This window comes from Microtus ochrogaster, linkage group LG3, assembly GCF_000317375.1.
Source record: "Microtus ochrogaster isolate Prairie Vole_2 linkage group LG3, MicOch1.0, whole genome shotgun sequence".
Classification (NCBI taxonomy): Eukaryota; Metazoa; Chordata; class Mammalia; order Rodentia; family Cricetidae; genus Microtus; species Microtus ochrogaster.
The window spans coordinates 26,539,605-26,556,468 of record NC_022029.1 but is presented as its reverse complement, the minus strand read 5'-3'; the positions used below and the strand labels follow the sequence as shown (position 1 = coordinate 26,556,468).

Here is a 16,864-nt window from a genome sequence, read left to right as displayed (position 1 = left end):
AATTGTGCAGTTACTCTTCTGAAACTGCCTCGTGTCTACCCACACCTAGCACCTACTTATGTCTCCAGGAATCTGGGAGTCTCTACAGATCTGATGCCCTAGAGTCCTTGCTTGGGTTGTCATCAGTCCTTGCTTACAGGCAGAGTACTTGTGTCCCCTGGGAGGTGGGGCCCTTGTGAGGTGACCATATGATCATGATGTTCTCCTGCTATAAGATAGCGAGTGTGGCATGGGAATCAACCCTCCCAACATGCTGGGCTCAGACTGCCAACTCCAGGATCCAGACCCCGAGATGGAAATTTCTGGTGTTGATTTGCTGTGGGTCTGGATAATCTAGAAAGGTAGCTCTAAGTAATCCCATGTAGGGAATGTTTCGGGTGGTAGAGAAGCATAGGCAAATGAAGATGTGGAATCCTTTATAAGAAGGCATACATGTAAGGACGTGGCTGGAAATCAGAGGTGAGAACAGCAGCCTGTACCAGTGGGCCCAGAAAGATAGGTACTGCGATCATAGATGGAGCTCGAAGCAGCTGTCTCCAGGGAACAGAAACAATTACAAAAGGCAGCAGTGGTTGCTGCTGGCAGAAGTTGCGGCTTCCAGCTCCTGTCAGTGCAAGGCTGTGATCTGCCAAGGGACGAAGAGCTGCAGGCCATTGAGAAGATGGCAGCATCCATGGCTAATTCCATTTTTCTCTTGATCCACACACAGGCTTTGACTTAGAAGAAAAGGATCGCTACTGAGTCGAGACCTATGTCTCACCATAATATTATCCGAAAAGATCAGAGAAATGTGAGCATTTTGAGACTTAAGAAATAACCAAATGTCTCTGCCCTTTAATTAAAATAAAGTTCTTGACTATTTCAGGCTGCGCCCTTCCATATGGCCCTTTAGCTCTCAAACAAAATCATCTATCAAGATACATATGACTGTGATCATATGCAATCACAGATTTAATGCTTCAAGCCACACTTGTTCTGCTGAAGGGCTCTGAAATTCATTAAAGAGTTTTAAATTTCATTTTATTTAATAATTCAACAGGGAACATGCACACACAGAGAGACAGAGAGAGGGAGAGAGAGAGAGAGAGAGAGAGAGAGAGAGAGAGAGAGAGAGAGAGAACAACTGACCAAGATGCAGATCTACAGGACCATTGTAACCTGACTATGTTGTGTGGAGTAGACAGAGCGGTTTGAGCTGTGGCAACCTGGGTTTCACACCTCTCAACAATTTCTGTCTCTGTTCTTTGTGACTAACCTACACTGGGCTCTTGGAACACAGAGTGTTGCAGTGACTGTCCACTCAGAAGATTTTGTGTGGCCATCCCCTGCCCACTGTCAAGCGTCTGGCGTTCAGAATTAAGGCATCCTCGGGTGAGAATTACAAGTCCAGCCCTTTGCTAAAGAGAGAGGAGGCAGATACATTCTGCATTTCTCACCCACTTTGAAGCCAGAGACTAGATATTAGGGGATGTCACATGTGTGTGTGTGTGTGTGTGGGGGTGATATATCCCTCTCCTTGCTCGGTTTGTGTACCCTCTCTGAGCAGCAGGTAAAGAAGTGCTGTGGGGTGATGGGATCAGGTTGGCTCAGCCTCACCCTAGGGTGGAACCTTGGAAAGTATAAGGCAAGCTAATCCTCAGGACCACATGGCTACATGGAGAACATACACGTGACATATCTGCAGCGAGGATACTGTCAGCACCTGGTCACTAGTGACCACGATAAGGGGAGGGGCATCCAAAACCCTTGACAAGAGTAGGTAGAGTGGAGGCGGGGCTTCAGCAATCCCAATGGAAAAGCAATCCAGTAAAGGCCTAAGGACATGGTGGAACCATCATGTCAAGGAGGTGGCCTAATGCAGGCTCTGTTCAGCATAGGGAATGTCTGGTCTTTTATAGAAGGTCTGGCAAAACCAAGATCTGGTCAACTCAGAGGGTGTGGACAGATGAAGCTGTTGAACAGGCAGCCGTGGCCATGAAGGACATAGAAGAATGTTGGTGCTAGGGGCCAGAGAACCTTCTACGGTGTCTCTTCACACTTAGGTTCATTCCCCTGCCCCACTAAGAGTTTACACCAACATTCCACACCTAACTGTCTAAGCAAGAACTGCTGAGGGTGACGTATAATGACATTGGAGAGCAGAGAGAACACTGAGTTTTGTCAGGAGTACACAGTGGCGAAGGTCCAAGGAGACACTGATGAGCCTGGGATGGTGAAACTTCATGGTCGCATACGCAATGAGGCCCCGATTAGTCCTAATAAATAGATTTATAGCGTGTAGACCAATAGTGTTTTAATAAAATCCACTTTAACAACAGATACAGTGTACAGAAAGCTGACTCTAGGTTCCCTCAGGAAAGAAATGGACATGAGATGTGCGACTCTGGTGAATAATTTCAGATTTTAATGGAGACTTTCGCATCAGAGCTAATGATACCTACCATTTTCCCGAGTTAAGGTGACATTTGACCTTTGAAATCATATGGTTATGTAAGTTACGCAGCTGGAGTGACTTTTGCCAGTGTCTGACATTCGGCTATCTGTACCAGCAAATTGAGTTCTTGTGCATGGGATCTTACTTTCTGGTGGGTTAAACCATTGGTCATAACGTGAAGAAACAAGGATGCTTTGATGTCCATGCTTTCATGAATGAAGCACAAATGCTCTCACTCTTAGCTCTACCTAGCCAATTGTCTCTATCCCGTGTTAGTCTAACCGAGTGTCCGTGTCTCAGAGGAAACCCTGAAATGAGTCCTTAGAGAGCAGGAAAGATCCACATGGACTTTATTTTTCACTTACGTCTGTTTCTTCTGTGATGGCCAAGTGCTGTTCTCGCCCTCTGAACAGGTGCACCTTCTGAGAAACGCTGGCGATGACGTCACCATCACTGTTGAGTATCTCAGGGAAGCGCCCTCATTTCTGAAGCTACCATTAGGTAAGTAGGAAGGGGAGAGATTTTTAGGGTGTTATGGGGTTCTCTTCCTTCCTACATTATTTATCCACATGTCTTGGCACAGCAGGAATAAATTATTTACTAAGCACACGCTCAGAGAGAAGATTGATTTAGACAGAGGAACACAACAGGGTCTTAAGACACTCCAGGCATCATAATCAAAAATAACCCTTCCTTCACATGAAGTCCCTGCTACTGTGTTTGCAAACACAGCACACACTAACATGCGCTCACATACATACACTAGCACAGACTCATACACATATAACATACTCACAAGCACATACTGACATATACATGCACACACTCATACACATACACTAGCATGCTCACATGCACACACAGTTACCTACACACATGTTCATGCACATCTAAGTAGAGTAGTTTGTATTTATAATATCCAGATTGACCTCATATTAAGTATTCAGTCCTTACTAAGTAAGAACCACTAGGGCAATGTATAAAGGTGTTGGAGAGCAGAGAGAACACTGAGTTTGGTCGGGAGTACACAGGGCTGAAGGCCTACGGAGATAGTCCATGAGCCTGGGTTGGTGAAACTTCACGGTCACATACGCCATGGGGCCCCATCAGTCCTCACATGCTAATGCCCGCTTCAGATGGGGCAAAGCTTCTGAGACTCTGCTGTACTTGACCCAGCCAGACTGCGCCAAATATCCAGCCTAGGAAAGCACTTCACTGCCCGTTGTTTGTGTCTTGAACGTACTCTCCAGAGCCGTCACATTTAACAGAAGGTCCTGCCCTAATTTTGGATATCAGTGGGCCCTCTCCTGGAAGCTGTCTTCTAGTAAAAGTCTGCAATGCAGGGCTCAGCCTCCATAGAGCTAACTTTCTGTAGTACAGGAAGAGCGGACAGCCACAGGAGCCTGCCTTCCTTTGCTGTCCTGACTGACGCTTTTCGCCATCCTCTTCCTGCAGGAAAGAATGGCTCCTTCTCCCTGCTCTGTCCTGCATGCTCACCCTCCTCCTCACCCATCATTGTAACCCTGTTGTTAGTGTCTCCCTTATTTACTGTGGAAGTGGCCTGGGTGCTGCTGGGTGCTGAGACCTGCTCAGCTGTAGACTCTGACCATGCATCCATTTCATGCTCTGTCGTAAGAGCCATTAGATTTAGACCTTCCTTCTATCCTCTTCTCTCTGGGACCTTTGAGCCTCCCATGTCCAAGAGTCCACAGGGAGTGATCATGATATTCACTCTTTGGCACCCTATGTGCAGACACGCAGACACGTAGATAAGAATGGTTACCTGAGAGTAATTGGTACCCTATGTGCAGACACCTAGATCAAAGTGGCTACCTGCCCTGTGTTCCTGGGACCACATCCCTGTGAAATGGAGGGAGAGCAGTAGGTGACAAGTTCTTGAGAAGCCAAGGATGACATGGAAGAGTTTCATGTGTAGGTGGGAAGATCCCAGCGTAAGAAAAGTCGATATCAAAACCAGGTCAAAGACGAGAAGGAAGTGGCGGTTGTCTTTGTGGAATTCACAAGGGATGCTAAGAATGCTCCCATGGGCACAGAGACAGGGATGTGGTGCTGCTGTGATCAATCACTCAGAGATACCAGTGGACTCCAGCTTCCCTGTGTTATCACACGTCAGCATGAGTGCTCTTCTACAAGTCGCTTAGATGGTGTGGGAAGGGCATGAGGACTCAGTATTCTAGCAGTGTACCAGGGAGGTTTGAAATGGAAGAAATAACGATGTTAAATGAGGGGAAGAGAGAGACACATACACAGAAAGGGAACAAGAACACAGTAGGTTGATAAAAGAAGACAGATATAGAAAATGAGGAGAGAGTAATAAATAATACATTTCAACATTTTCTCTTCTTGACCAATTCTCCCAACTCAGAGTGAGGTCAAGAGCAGGTCTTGGTAGTTGGAAAAGCTGAGTCGGGAAACGTGGCCCATTGACTGGAGACCGAGGTTCTGTAACAGGGTGTGAAGTGGAAGGTGTGGTCAGCAGAGTGGAGTACAAGAATGAGCTATGGATGTAGGGACACATGGGTCATCAAGGAAAGAAAATGTCTGCCCTCTCTGGAATTCTGGGTGGGGTGGGGCAGTTAAAGAAGAGGCATATGCTTCTCAGTGCCCTATGGCTATGATAAAACACTGGGGAGACTAGCCCTATGGAGGGGTTCTACTTTGTCTGATCGTGGTTGGAGATTTCAGTTCATTGCCAGTTGACCCTGAGACCATGCCTTTCAGTACATGGCCTTTGAAGCCATGTATCCGAACCATATAAGAATGGTAGAAATTTCCTAATTGGAAGGGATGGGTGCTTTTAACACTCTGTAAAATGGAGTCTGTGCTCAACCCCAGCCCTGTTCCCCAGGATATAGGAGGTTGGTGGTAATGCTAAACTCGTGTTTCTATCTTATTCTTACATAAGTAGAGCCTTGTGTAGAGCAGCCTACCTTTCCTCTAGGTGAATGTCTGTCACCTCCTGCGTAAGCCTAACTGTGCATCGTGAGTCTCAGCCTTTGCAGTGAGATTCAAAGGTGGGGGGGGGGATGGGTATAGCCTGGCAGGAATGGCAGACAATAGGACACTTACACAGCTATCCCCACCTTCCATCAGAGGTCAGTAACGTTTCTGGGAAAAGAGAGACGGTGTTTGGTAGCTCCCAACACTGGGATGATAGGAGCTGTAGAACCGACGGTTACAAGGATTTCAACATCTGTTTCTTGGAAAGAAAGGGTCACCACAGCTCTGAAGCTGGCATTTCCCTCAAAAGAGCTCTTAAAACCCAGGAACCTTCAAGTAACTGCATTTACATGCTTGACTGGAATCTGACAGTTTTGCCTGTAGCTTTTGGTTGTCTAGGAACCCCAGTGCAGAGCTCAGCCATTGTGGCTAGATCCACCCTGAACTCTGATGAGCCCCATTGCTCAGGGGCAAGGCAGAGCTCCAGAGATAAATGCCGAGTTCTCCATTAATTGTATAAATGCCCATTCTCCTTGTATTTGGTTTTTTTATAAAACAGTTAAATCCTAGTATCTATAAAAATTTAAACACAGGGGCCATAATCATTACATGAATCCACGTGAAATGACCTCTGGTGAATCCACATCACTGGGGTAAAATTGTTTCTGCCTGAGTAGATTCTTTTGGGGTGCTTGTTTTTCTGAAGCCACATCTGTCCCACAGAGATGATTGCCGGTGTATAAAAATATATCACCAGTAAAAAAAAAAAATTGTCTGTTTCAGCATTTCTTAAATTGATATTAATGGGAAAATAAGTACCCAGTGAGATTGAGTGAATAGACCTGTGTGTGCATGTTTTTCAGACTCTCAGACACTTGGTGTTCTTATATAGATAGACTTTGCACATTAATGCAGTGTTTCACTGTGATATACACCATCACCACTGATTAAATTTCTTGACGCTCTACTGCTCAACAGAGGTCCTCCAGAAGCTGGCATTCGGTCCCCATTCCCCTCCCCCAGCCACTAAAAGCCACTGCTTTCTGCCTCTGTGTCTTTGCCTTTTCTGGCAATGTGTATCAATGTAGTCATTCAGTTTGTGACCTTGGCTTGCTGTTGCTTCCACTTGCCACGATGCTTTCCAAGTTCACTGGTGAGGTAGCATGAATTTGTGACAGCTGCATAACTCTGCTTTATATGGTTGTAGGGCCTCGCTCCATCCACTCTTTAGCCAGTGAACCCGTGTTTCTATTTCTAGGCTGTTACGAGTTCTGCTGCTGTGAACATTCATCAGCCGGCTTTGTTTAGACAGCTTTGTTAAGTCTCTACCTAGAAAAGAGGATCCTGGGTCCTATGGTAATGCCATGTTTAGCGTCAAGCATCTTCCAGAATGCTTCCCCTCTGTGTATCTGCTGCTTTGAGTCCAGTCAAAGTAGCCATAGAACTTTGAACAGATTAGAGTCCAGTCCTTGACGGAAAGGGTCTTATAAGTATTGACTGTATATATTTTTTGTTTTTTTTTTTAAAGACCAACTCTTTATGTAATTAATAATTGCTAATGCTTGGGTTGAGGTAATAGCTTAGTCAATAGAGTGCTTGTCTTAAAAACATCCTCCAGGACCCACATCAAAACAGCAGGTGTTGAAAGACACAGTTGCTTCCCTGGTCTACTTCATAAGCTTTAAGCCAGTGAAGACCCCAATTCAAAATACAAGGTGGATAGTACCTGAGGAATGACAGATGAAGTGGTCCTTTGACTTCCACATGCATGTGCACACATGTACATGTAGCTCTCCATTCACTTGCACTTGCTCACAAATGAACACATTCCCCCCAACACACACACACACACACACACACACACACACACACACACACACACAAAGAGAGAGAGAGGGAGGGAGGGAGGGAGGGAGGGAGGGAGGGAGGGAGAGCACAATTACTAACATTGAGCAGCTTTTAAACATGGATGTTCTGGTGGTAAACAAAGCAATATAGGAACTATTCAAACTTTTCTTTGCAAGTACAGAAGAAAGGCTGACAGTCATGAGAAATTAGTTCATAGAAACCCAATGTCTACAAAAGACTATCAATCTTAAATTTCTTAGCTTACTATCCATTTCTTCTTCAGACATGTGCTTATGGTGGCATTTATCATGTGCCACTCAGAGGAACAACAAGCATTACCTGGGGGATTTTTGAGGGTATACAGGCAGTTAGAAATGTTTTCATCTTTATTGCAAATAATGACAAGTTAATTCTAGAAATAAATGAAAGACTTTGACAAACATTGCATGGACTATCCTAAAGTGTACATGGAAAAAAGAAGAAGAAGTAACAGGCTATATCAGGCTATATGCTATTTGCAAAAACAACACTCTGTAATAGAAAGGAACAAAAGCCTAGGCTGGGCTAGATTCCACTAGGCAACAACAGTATGTATCTGGGGTAGTAAATGAGCAGGGAGATGCTCACTCGTCAGTATGGTTCATTCAAATCAAGGCAGAGAGTTCTTGTGTCTCCCAACACGTGTAGGGCTATGGTGAAGTGCTTTGTAGTACTTGTCCTAACAGATATGATGTAGGTGGGCTGGGGGCCTTGACTTGCTGGTCTTTGCATGTTGGGAGATGCAGAGGTAGACAGGAGATGAGCAGTTATCCTCAGAGCCTTCTGGTCCCTGGGCACCCTTATCCAGATGCCCCAAGGAGCTCTGACAGCTCATTTCAGTTCTAGGAATGAGATGACGTGATCGAGCACTGACTTGCAGGACAGTGGGCACCCAGTTCTCGATTCCCTTCTCCCTGTCCTTCCCTGCTTCATTCTCTTGATAGCGTTATATCCTCACCATGATTCTCAGCTAGTCAGTGATAAGCCCACCGCTATGCTATCCTCGGCATCTCTGCTTGCTTTCCAAGGGCTCAGTAGGCTTAGCCTCAGGTCCGTCTCTCTGCTCCTGGATTCTGGGGGGTTTCCTATGTGATGTCAGATGTTCAGTTTCTCTGGGTGTCTGGTCATCGGGCAATGGTGCTTAGTCATCTGCTTCTATGAGACATCACCACAAAAACGGTAGAACTGACATGCATGACCTGCCCACACTTACTGTGTGTGCAGAAAATAACAGGACTGAGAGTAGTCGCAGAATACAGTCTTTTTCTTAGAGTTGCCCTCGGGACCTTGAGTGAATGGCCTGAAGCCTTGGGAATGGCTCCAAGGTTCACTTAACAATTCTTAATTAAGCTACTAGCTTCGCTTGATTGCTGAACTTGTGTGAAAGCTGGGTGCAGGGTTGTTCTTAAAGAGAGTTAAGGTTATTGGGCACCTGCTCTCCCTGGACTGGGTCAGACGTGTGGAGGGTTAGCCTTTACGTGTTAGCCCTAGGAAAACCTTCCTGAGTCACATCATCTCTCATAACAGTGGGACATTTAGCTGCCAAAGGACGCAGTAGGAAGATCTATCAGTCACCCAGCCTGTTAACAGTGATGGTTACAAATGACACCACGTGCCACATTTTTTTTTTTACAAGTGAATCCATTGCATTTGTAAACAATACACAAATGCGTTTTAGCTCAGTTCTTCATAGATGATGACGGCGTTGGTGGAGGTGGTGTGGCTGATGCCGAGTTATCCCTTCTTGGCCTGCACTGTCTACATACTCATCCTGCCTGTCTGCAGCAGCAAGAGACCTCAGTGTCATTCACTACCAGAAGCTCTGAGGGAATGTGCCCTAATAAGGGAGTGGGATGAGAAACCTTAAGGACACATGGTCCTTTTGGAGAGGCAGCCCTGCTCTGCATCCCAAGAGTGCACAATGACATGACGGGCAAATGATGGCACTAGGGCCATTGATGGGGCAACCAGGTTCTAGGAAAGGAGGGGAGGCCTCTGGCTAATAAAGTAGAACAGACAGTCATTCCCATCTTCAGTTCCACATCCCTGAGAGAAACCTAGAAACGGACTGCTGGCTGCAATCCTATCTTACATTCATATAGTCAGTCATGTATGATGTAGCTGACCACTGCATCTGGAATGATCGCCTCTCATTTTGTTTCAGGGTCCCCAGGGCCATCCAGTGACCACAGCAGCAGGGCCTCATCGCCTCTCTTTGACAGTGGCCTGCACCTGAACGGACACTGCAGCCACACAGTAAGCACGTGCAATCCCCTGACCTCATAGCTTGGGAACCTCAATCCCAAGGGCCCTGGGTTGAGGGCAAACCTGTCCGTGATCCAGCAGAGGCACATGCAGATATTCTGGAAGAAGCAATGAAAACAGGAATTAGTCAGTGCTATTAAAATTTACTCCCACATAGGCTCTTTATCCTTATACCCACAAAGACACCTTAAACCAGTAGTTCATAATTGCAAGGAAAGTAAACACCTTTCTTCATTTTGAGGTAGAAAGTAACCTCTGAGTTTTGGGCAACCTTACCAATGGGACCTCAAGTTGTTGTGGTCTCAAGATTTCCAGAAGACTCACAGGACAGGGTAACAGTGAGAATTTATCCCCAAATTCCTAGAAAACATCAAGGAAGCACGAGCGCTGTATGTTTGCCCTGAGGCTCCATCCCATGCCTCACTTGCCCTATCTATTCCTTAGATCCCAGAACTGATTTCAGCCCTCAGAGTCTGCTACCCTGGGTCTGCCTCCTAGTGCTGGGATCAGCCTCCTTCTGCGCAGGTGGACTCATTAGCCACAGAGAAACAGAGACTTAGCTTCCCACAGTTGGTTTTAAGTGTATTTTATAGTAGATCCTTTTCCACCCTGGCGTTCAGGGAGAACTCAGGGGAAAAGGCTCAGGTTTGTTTGTGTGATTTCACAATACCATAATTTCTCACTTTAGCGGTTTTGATTGCTTTTGGTAATTTAGAATTTGGTTTCTGTAACTAACAGAGAATCAGCGGCATGCTCGCAGGTCGCATCTCCTGGTCTTGGGTCCATAGACAAACAGCACCCTCATTTTTCCGGTCTTCGCTTGACTTCAGAAATTAGTGTTGATTCAGGCACGACACACACCTGTGGTCTCCCTTCTTGGAAAGCAGGGGCAGAGTATCTGTTGAGCTTGGAAGTATGAAGTCCGTCTGGGTAACATATTGACGTTCAGTCGAGACAAGTCAGCAGAGAAAAGCAAATGGCTCTAGGGGCTGATGTCTTGTGTTACCCTAGATGCAGGAGCAATGGAGAAACTGGGATGCTCAGAGAGTCAGTTTTGTGTTTCCATCATGATGAGGCGCCATTTGTCTGTGCTCACAGTAGAGAATCCTGGAGTGTCCACAGAGCACTTGCACTGTGGACTATACTTCCGGGCTTGTAAGCTTTGCTCGGTGACACAGGACCTGAGATACATATCTTAGTCCTGCTTCCTGCAAGATGCACCTGAAGGTAGAGAAGACACCCAGAAAGGAACATACTCTCTCTGTATCTGGGAAGCCATGGTTGATGCGTGTCTGGACACACTGGATCACAAGAGCAGGGAAGAAGTGAGCTATGGCTGACAGTGGTATGGTTATTACATTCAACCAGACAATATAACCAGGAGGTGAATAATTATCGTTGTAAAATTTGCCATAACACAGTCGCTAAAGCTGAGAGAAAAATGACAAGATTGACGGAGTGGTGGCACGCCTCTTCCCTGAGACAAAGCGGGGAATCTCTGTTTTCAAAATAAGAAATATGTAAGATCTGCTATGAATCGTTCTTAAAGAGGGCTGCAGTGCTCCAGTGAAAATAACCCATCATCTCCGACATCAAGTAGTTACCTTAAATTACATACTGACAGCAATCTTCATTACCTGGTTATTAAAAACTGCTTCCTTTAAAAAAAATAGTTCCTCCTAAACTGGGGAAGTCAGGGCAAACTTTGAAGTCTAGATGTGGCTCATCTTTCACTCCTATAGCTCTGCACCCTGAAGACTATTTGTTTGTAAGTCTCTTTTTGAAGTTTAAAGTTCAGAGGTCGATATTGTATTTGTGCTGAGAGACGACTATACTTGATCTATATTTACAGACCTTCCTGGAAAAAAAATACTTTCCTCATCCTACATTGGATTTGTTTTCAAACAAATATAAAAGATGTGTGTATTTTTTCCCCATAAATCAGACCTATTCATGAAAGTCATATAGATAATGATAGTCTAAGAAATTTTATTAGTTACTTTTCCCTGTACTATGACAAAATACCTCAGAGAGGTAGTTTCAAGGAGAGAAGATTTATTTGGCTCACAGTTTCAAGGAATTTTAGCTCATCCTGATGGGAAGGCATAGAGGGGTTTGTGGTAGCCGTGCAAGTGGTAGGGGCTCCTTACACGATTAAGATCAAGAAACAGAGACTGTAGGATGTAACCTTCAAAGAGCTTGCTGGGGACCCCATCTCTAAAGACTCCAGATCCTTTATAAATAGCTCAGAGGCTAGGGACTTGACATTTGAAGTAGAAGCCTATAGGGGCATTTCATATTCAACCTACAGCATCAATTCACATTTAAAATTACTGTAATTTTTATTTAAGGCCCATATTTTAATAAGGATCATTTCCAAAATCCGTCTTGTTTGGAGGCATAGCGCGCAGATGTCCAGATAAATCTGCTGAGCAGAAGGGACGTTCTGGCCACCCTTCCACAGTCATTCTCTGGGTTTTTGAGTGTCCTCCAGAGGTGGGGGTAGCTCCCTTCAACTCCCTGAGCTTCCTGTTTCTCATCGCTGTTGTAAACACACAGGTGCAATTATGTTTGAATTGATTCCAATTCCTCCAGCTGTTAAAATCACCTTCAATACCACTCTCCAGTTTGCTTCCTGTTCTGGCTGGTTTGCCCCAGATAATAATGGGTACTGGGATGGTGAAGAATGTATATGTGCTGGGGGGAGGCGGGGGGGGGGCAGGTTATCTGACATAGTAATTCAGAATGAAATTATATTTCTTGACTCACTATTCTCTGTCCAGAAGGGGAAAATCACAAACTTGCTGATCACAGGAATGCAGGGAGGAGCTATCAGACTTTAACTCCCCTGTATCCCCACTCCTGCATAGGAAGAGAGGAGGAGGATGGTTCCTGCCCTGTCCTGGAGGTTTGTGCATGCTGTCTTGCAGCCGAGGTTCCCGGAAGCACTGACTGCTAACTCAGCAGCCGGCTGTTATCCAGGACAGCTTAGAGTCCGCGCACTGGTATTTGGCAGAGCTGCCATGGCATGAGTGAGCAGCTTCTGTGCCAAGCAGTTTTCTGTGCCGGTCCAGGCAAAGTAACCCTTCATGGAGGCTGGTGGTAGTGACCACCTGGGAGAGGCCTGTGCTGGGAGGAGTCTGCTCAGGGCTAATGTCTCAGAGCAGGAGCCCACGTGGTAAAGAAGTGGGGCTCACCTTAGGAGAACCCCGCAGAGAGGGACGTGTGAATATCCTTGCTTACACAAACAGAATTATTCAGAATGTCGTTTCTCTGTCATGAAATGTGCACTGTGGCAAGTGCTCTCTGCTGGTGGCCCCAGGAGAGCTGCTGTGGAGTAGTCTTGGGTTTATGGCAGTTCCTGCGCAGTCTAGAAACAGCAAGGAATTAAGCTTAGTTTATACACCGCATTAGAAGCAGGCATCAGTTACCTTTAATGGTATAGATGTAAAATATATTCCCAGGTAAACAGTTCTATGTTAAAGGAATGACCCCAGATGCTGCATCCAGTCAATCAAAGGTGATTTGATCATCACCTGATAAATGGATTAGTACGCCAGCAGAGCCATAATATGATGATATCAGGATGGGGTGGAAGCCACTAGGTGGTGCCTGGTTGAAAGTGGTAGCCATGACTTTGAAGGGTTTATCTGGTCCTGGCCCCTTCCTGTTGCATCCTCAGCTTCCAGGATGTTCTGAGATCAGCAGCTTTCTCCCACGTTCTGGTTTGAATCTGAAATAACCCTGAATGCTCAGTTGAATACCTGGTCCCCAGATAGTACCGTTATTTGGGGTAGTTATGGAACCCTTTTTTACATAGCTGGCAGATGCAGGTCTCTGGGGTTCTAGCCAGGTAACTGCTGGCTGCCATGTGCCTGCTGCTCCAATAGTAAGCTGTAACTGCTACATGCTTTCTCCACCATCCTGATCTGTACTCTCAAACTGTGAACCAAACGATCGGCCCTCCTCTAAGCTGCCAGGTATTATTCACAGCTCCGAGGCAAGTAACTGATACTCAGCACCACAGCCTTCCATCTCAGCAGTGGAGCCAACCTTGAACCATAAGCTCCGAAACAGCCGAAAGAAATGGCTCCTTCTTTTTCCTGGGTGTTTTAGCATAGCAACCAAACAGCTGACACACCTCCCCTCTCAGCTGTGGGAAGAAACCCTGAGCATTTTTTTGTGCCTCCTTAGTTTCCTGCAGTAGAGCATACTAAGAATTTACTGAGGCAGCTGGAGATAGCAGCAAATCCACCGTTCATAGCATGTTCTCCTTCTGCCTAGTTTACAATTTAGACTCCTCTAAATACTTCTGAGAACATAAAAGCAAAACAACCCTGTGTCTTCATTAAGACCTTGCCTTTGCAGTCACTCTGTGTTGTTTCTCTGCAGCTTTGGCCACAGACTGCAGATGTGGGGACTCTAGATACCATTGGGCCCTGGAACCCCTCCTTCCTGGCTGCCCTCCCACCATAGTCAAAGAGTAGGCAGAGCCAGGTATCCAAGGAGTCAGGCATAGGAAGGGTCAGGTGTGCAAAGGGCCAACATTGATGGAGTAAGGTTTAACAGGACAGGTGTGTGCAGGGTCAGGTGTGCAGGAAGCCTAGCATCCACAGGGCAGTGCACATACAAAGCCAGGACCGATGGGGCAAGAATCTAGACAGCCATCCCGTCCCTGGCAGTAAATGTTTTTGAAGTATTTTCAAATATAGTAGAACAAGGTTGTCCACACGCCTCAATTTTTTTTATATCACCCACTATTCTCTCCTTGTCAGATGCTATATCCCAGAAAATTAGAGGTCGGAATAGCTAGAGTGGGCTGTGCACACATGAAGCAAAGGCTGGATACAAACTGCTAACAATACAGTAGGCATCTCTTTTGTTCCTTGCTGTGGGTTTCCCTGCCAGACCTCAGACACTGTCACCAGCACTCTTCCACAGAAAGAAGATATAGCAGCAGTGGCGACTTCTCACAGAAGCCTTTTAAAAATACTTTTCAGGTCCTTATAAATAAGAGTTCCCTCTGAGGAGAGAGTTGCCCCAGTCCCTGTGGCGGATGGCACGAACCGTACACACGGCTTTCACTTTCAATCAGGGCTTCCCTGGGTCATCAGTTTTTCTCTGTTCTGGTCAAATATTGCTCTTTTTATTATGTTTGTGCTGTTTTGTTCTCTAAAATCACATTACCTAGGACTCGCAGCCCCAGCAGGATTCGAGAAGATAGAAATTGCAATCTGAGACCCACAGGCAGGTTTTGTCTGCTGAGGAGCCATTATTATTTTAAATCGAACATGAAGTGTCCACACAGTTAGAGACAGACTCTTGTCCTAGGGCTAGTGATTATTTATTGATCAAAGCATTCTTTAAGGACTGAAACCATTCTATGGTTATTTACAAACAACATCAAGATATGGGAGCACCTTATAACGAGAATCATACAAGACATGCGCACACCACACCAAAACTGGGGACATTTTGCTTGCATAAAACTGACACTTTGCATGCTCCCTTCTTGATAATCTCTACCGAATAATGAATTTTAATTTGAATATTGCATCAATATTCACGATCCAGACCTTCAGCAAATCCTCAGGCACTTTTCTAGTGCTTTATAATATTGATTTCATAGAAATAAACATTATACAAAGATATTATGAGGCTTCCCCTGTGATTGCCGAGTGTGTTTCACCAACGTCTGAGTATGACAGGAAGTCACAGACTGTGCTCAGGTGAAGTCAGGGCAGGACATGAGTTACTGGCAAGGTCTAGACGTCCCTGGCTTATTGTGGCTTTACCAGCCAGACTTCAGGCAACATCACTTGATGTCCATCTCCAAGGTGAAATTATTTTAAACAATGTCAAGCACTGCATTTTATTCCAATGAATGGAAAGTTGAGTTAGATTTTGTTTACAAAATGATGTCAGTGCTATGCTAAGGGATGCTTATGCAACTCAGAAACACGGGAAGTTGGGGAGTTTTTTCTTGTAACACACCAAGGTCTAAGATAAGCAGAGGATGCTCTCTGGAGTGGCACCCACACCAAGGCAGCCTTCCGTGGTGCGAGACTCAGCTGCAGTGTCGTGGTAACCCGGATCTTGAAAGCAGAGTCCAGGGTCACATCCATTATTAGTAAACTAAATTTCATTGAAACTGGACTGGGAGCTTGTCTTTGAGAAATTACCTATGTGATTTATATGCGCAGTGAGGTTTTCAAGTCAGTAGGCTGCATTTGTCAGGCATAGACCTGGAAATCTAAATGGCCAGCCCAGGCTTCCTGCGCAGCATAATTCTCAGACAAGAAAATCCCAAATGACAGGAGCGAGCAGTTAAAAAAGCATTAAGCTGGATAAAGCAAGGCCCTTGCTTTCAAACCGCAAGAACCAGGTGGTTGAAGACTGTCAGCCCTGACAGCGAGGCAGGGCACAGGAAAGCACCCCTCTAGGGGTCTGCTTTAGGACAAGAGAGGCGAAACAATGTGCTATTCTGCTGACTTCAAAGGCAAGGGGACAGGTGCAGATTCTGACTTAGCTGACTCTGTGACAAAGAATAAATAACCTGCCACATTTCAGGGGGAAATCAGGAGAACCAGAAGCTCTGTTATCTAGCAGAATCCTCAAACAAACGCTCAGGAAAAAGGCTGCTTAGGGGTCAGAGAAAAACACAGGTGCTCGCTGTCAAGTTGGATGGCTTTGAGGTTCCCCTGTGCTTGGAGTGGAGGTACAGTTGACTCTCTGGACATTCAGAGAGGTGACACCATAGACCCTTATCTGTTTCTTTTCTTGTCACAGTTGCAGAAGGCCTTGTGTTCCCACATCTTCTGATGTGATGTTGGGGTGTTGGCATTCACCCTCTGGTAGATAAGTGTCTCTCAACTGCTAGTCGAAGCCACTGTCTAAAGATGAAAGACATGCCTTTGCCACCAAGGAGTCAGGTTCAGAGTAACATCTCACCTAGTACTCGGTGGCTGGTTCAGCCTGATGCAGTTGTACATGAGACTTGTAGGAATTTAGCCTAAAGCATCATAACCATCAACATAGTGTTTAGTCTGCTGGATTGTTGGGGTGAGACAAAGCCTGAAATATTTTAGTTAATCCATGTGTGCTCTAAAGAAAAGCACATTTCTACTAGTTACTATTCTTGTTAGCATGTCCTTCTTTTCACCAGCAAAACCTGCTTCCTATTTCCTGGATAATTATCAGAGCTTGGTATCTGATTCAGAAGGCAGAACAGGAAGTCTGGCAGGGCCCCTCTGCTGTGTGACCCTTTTGGATACAATGCAAGGGGGCCAACCCAATTGTTCGTTCATAATTATTGTG

General features: G+C 45.6%; 1 protein-coding gene across 1 annotated transcript in view; it reads left to right on the top strand.

Annotated features, from left to right (window-relative positions):
* Sntg2 (syntrophin gamma 2) overlaps window positions 1-16,864 on the top strand; it is a 207,359-nt gene that overhangs the window by 98,111 nt on the left and 92,384 nt on the right. The window contains exons 7-8 of the mRNA XM_005360658.2: window positions 2,848-2,935; window positions 9,447-9,538. Coding sequence (XP_005360715.1) covers window positions 2,848-2,935; window positions 9,447-9,538 — 180 coding nt within the window. The remainder of the gene's footprint in view (window positions 1-2,847; window positions 2,936-9,446; window positions 9,539-16,864) is intronic.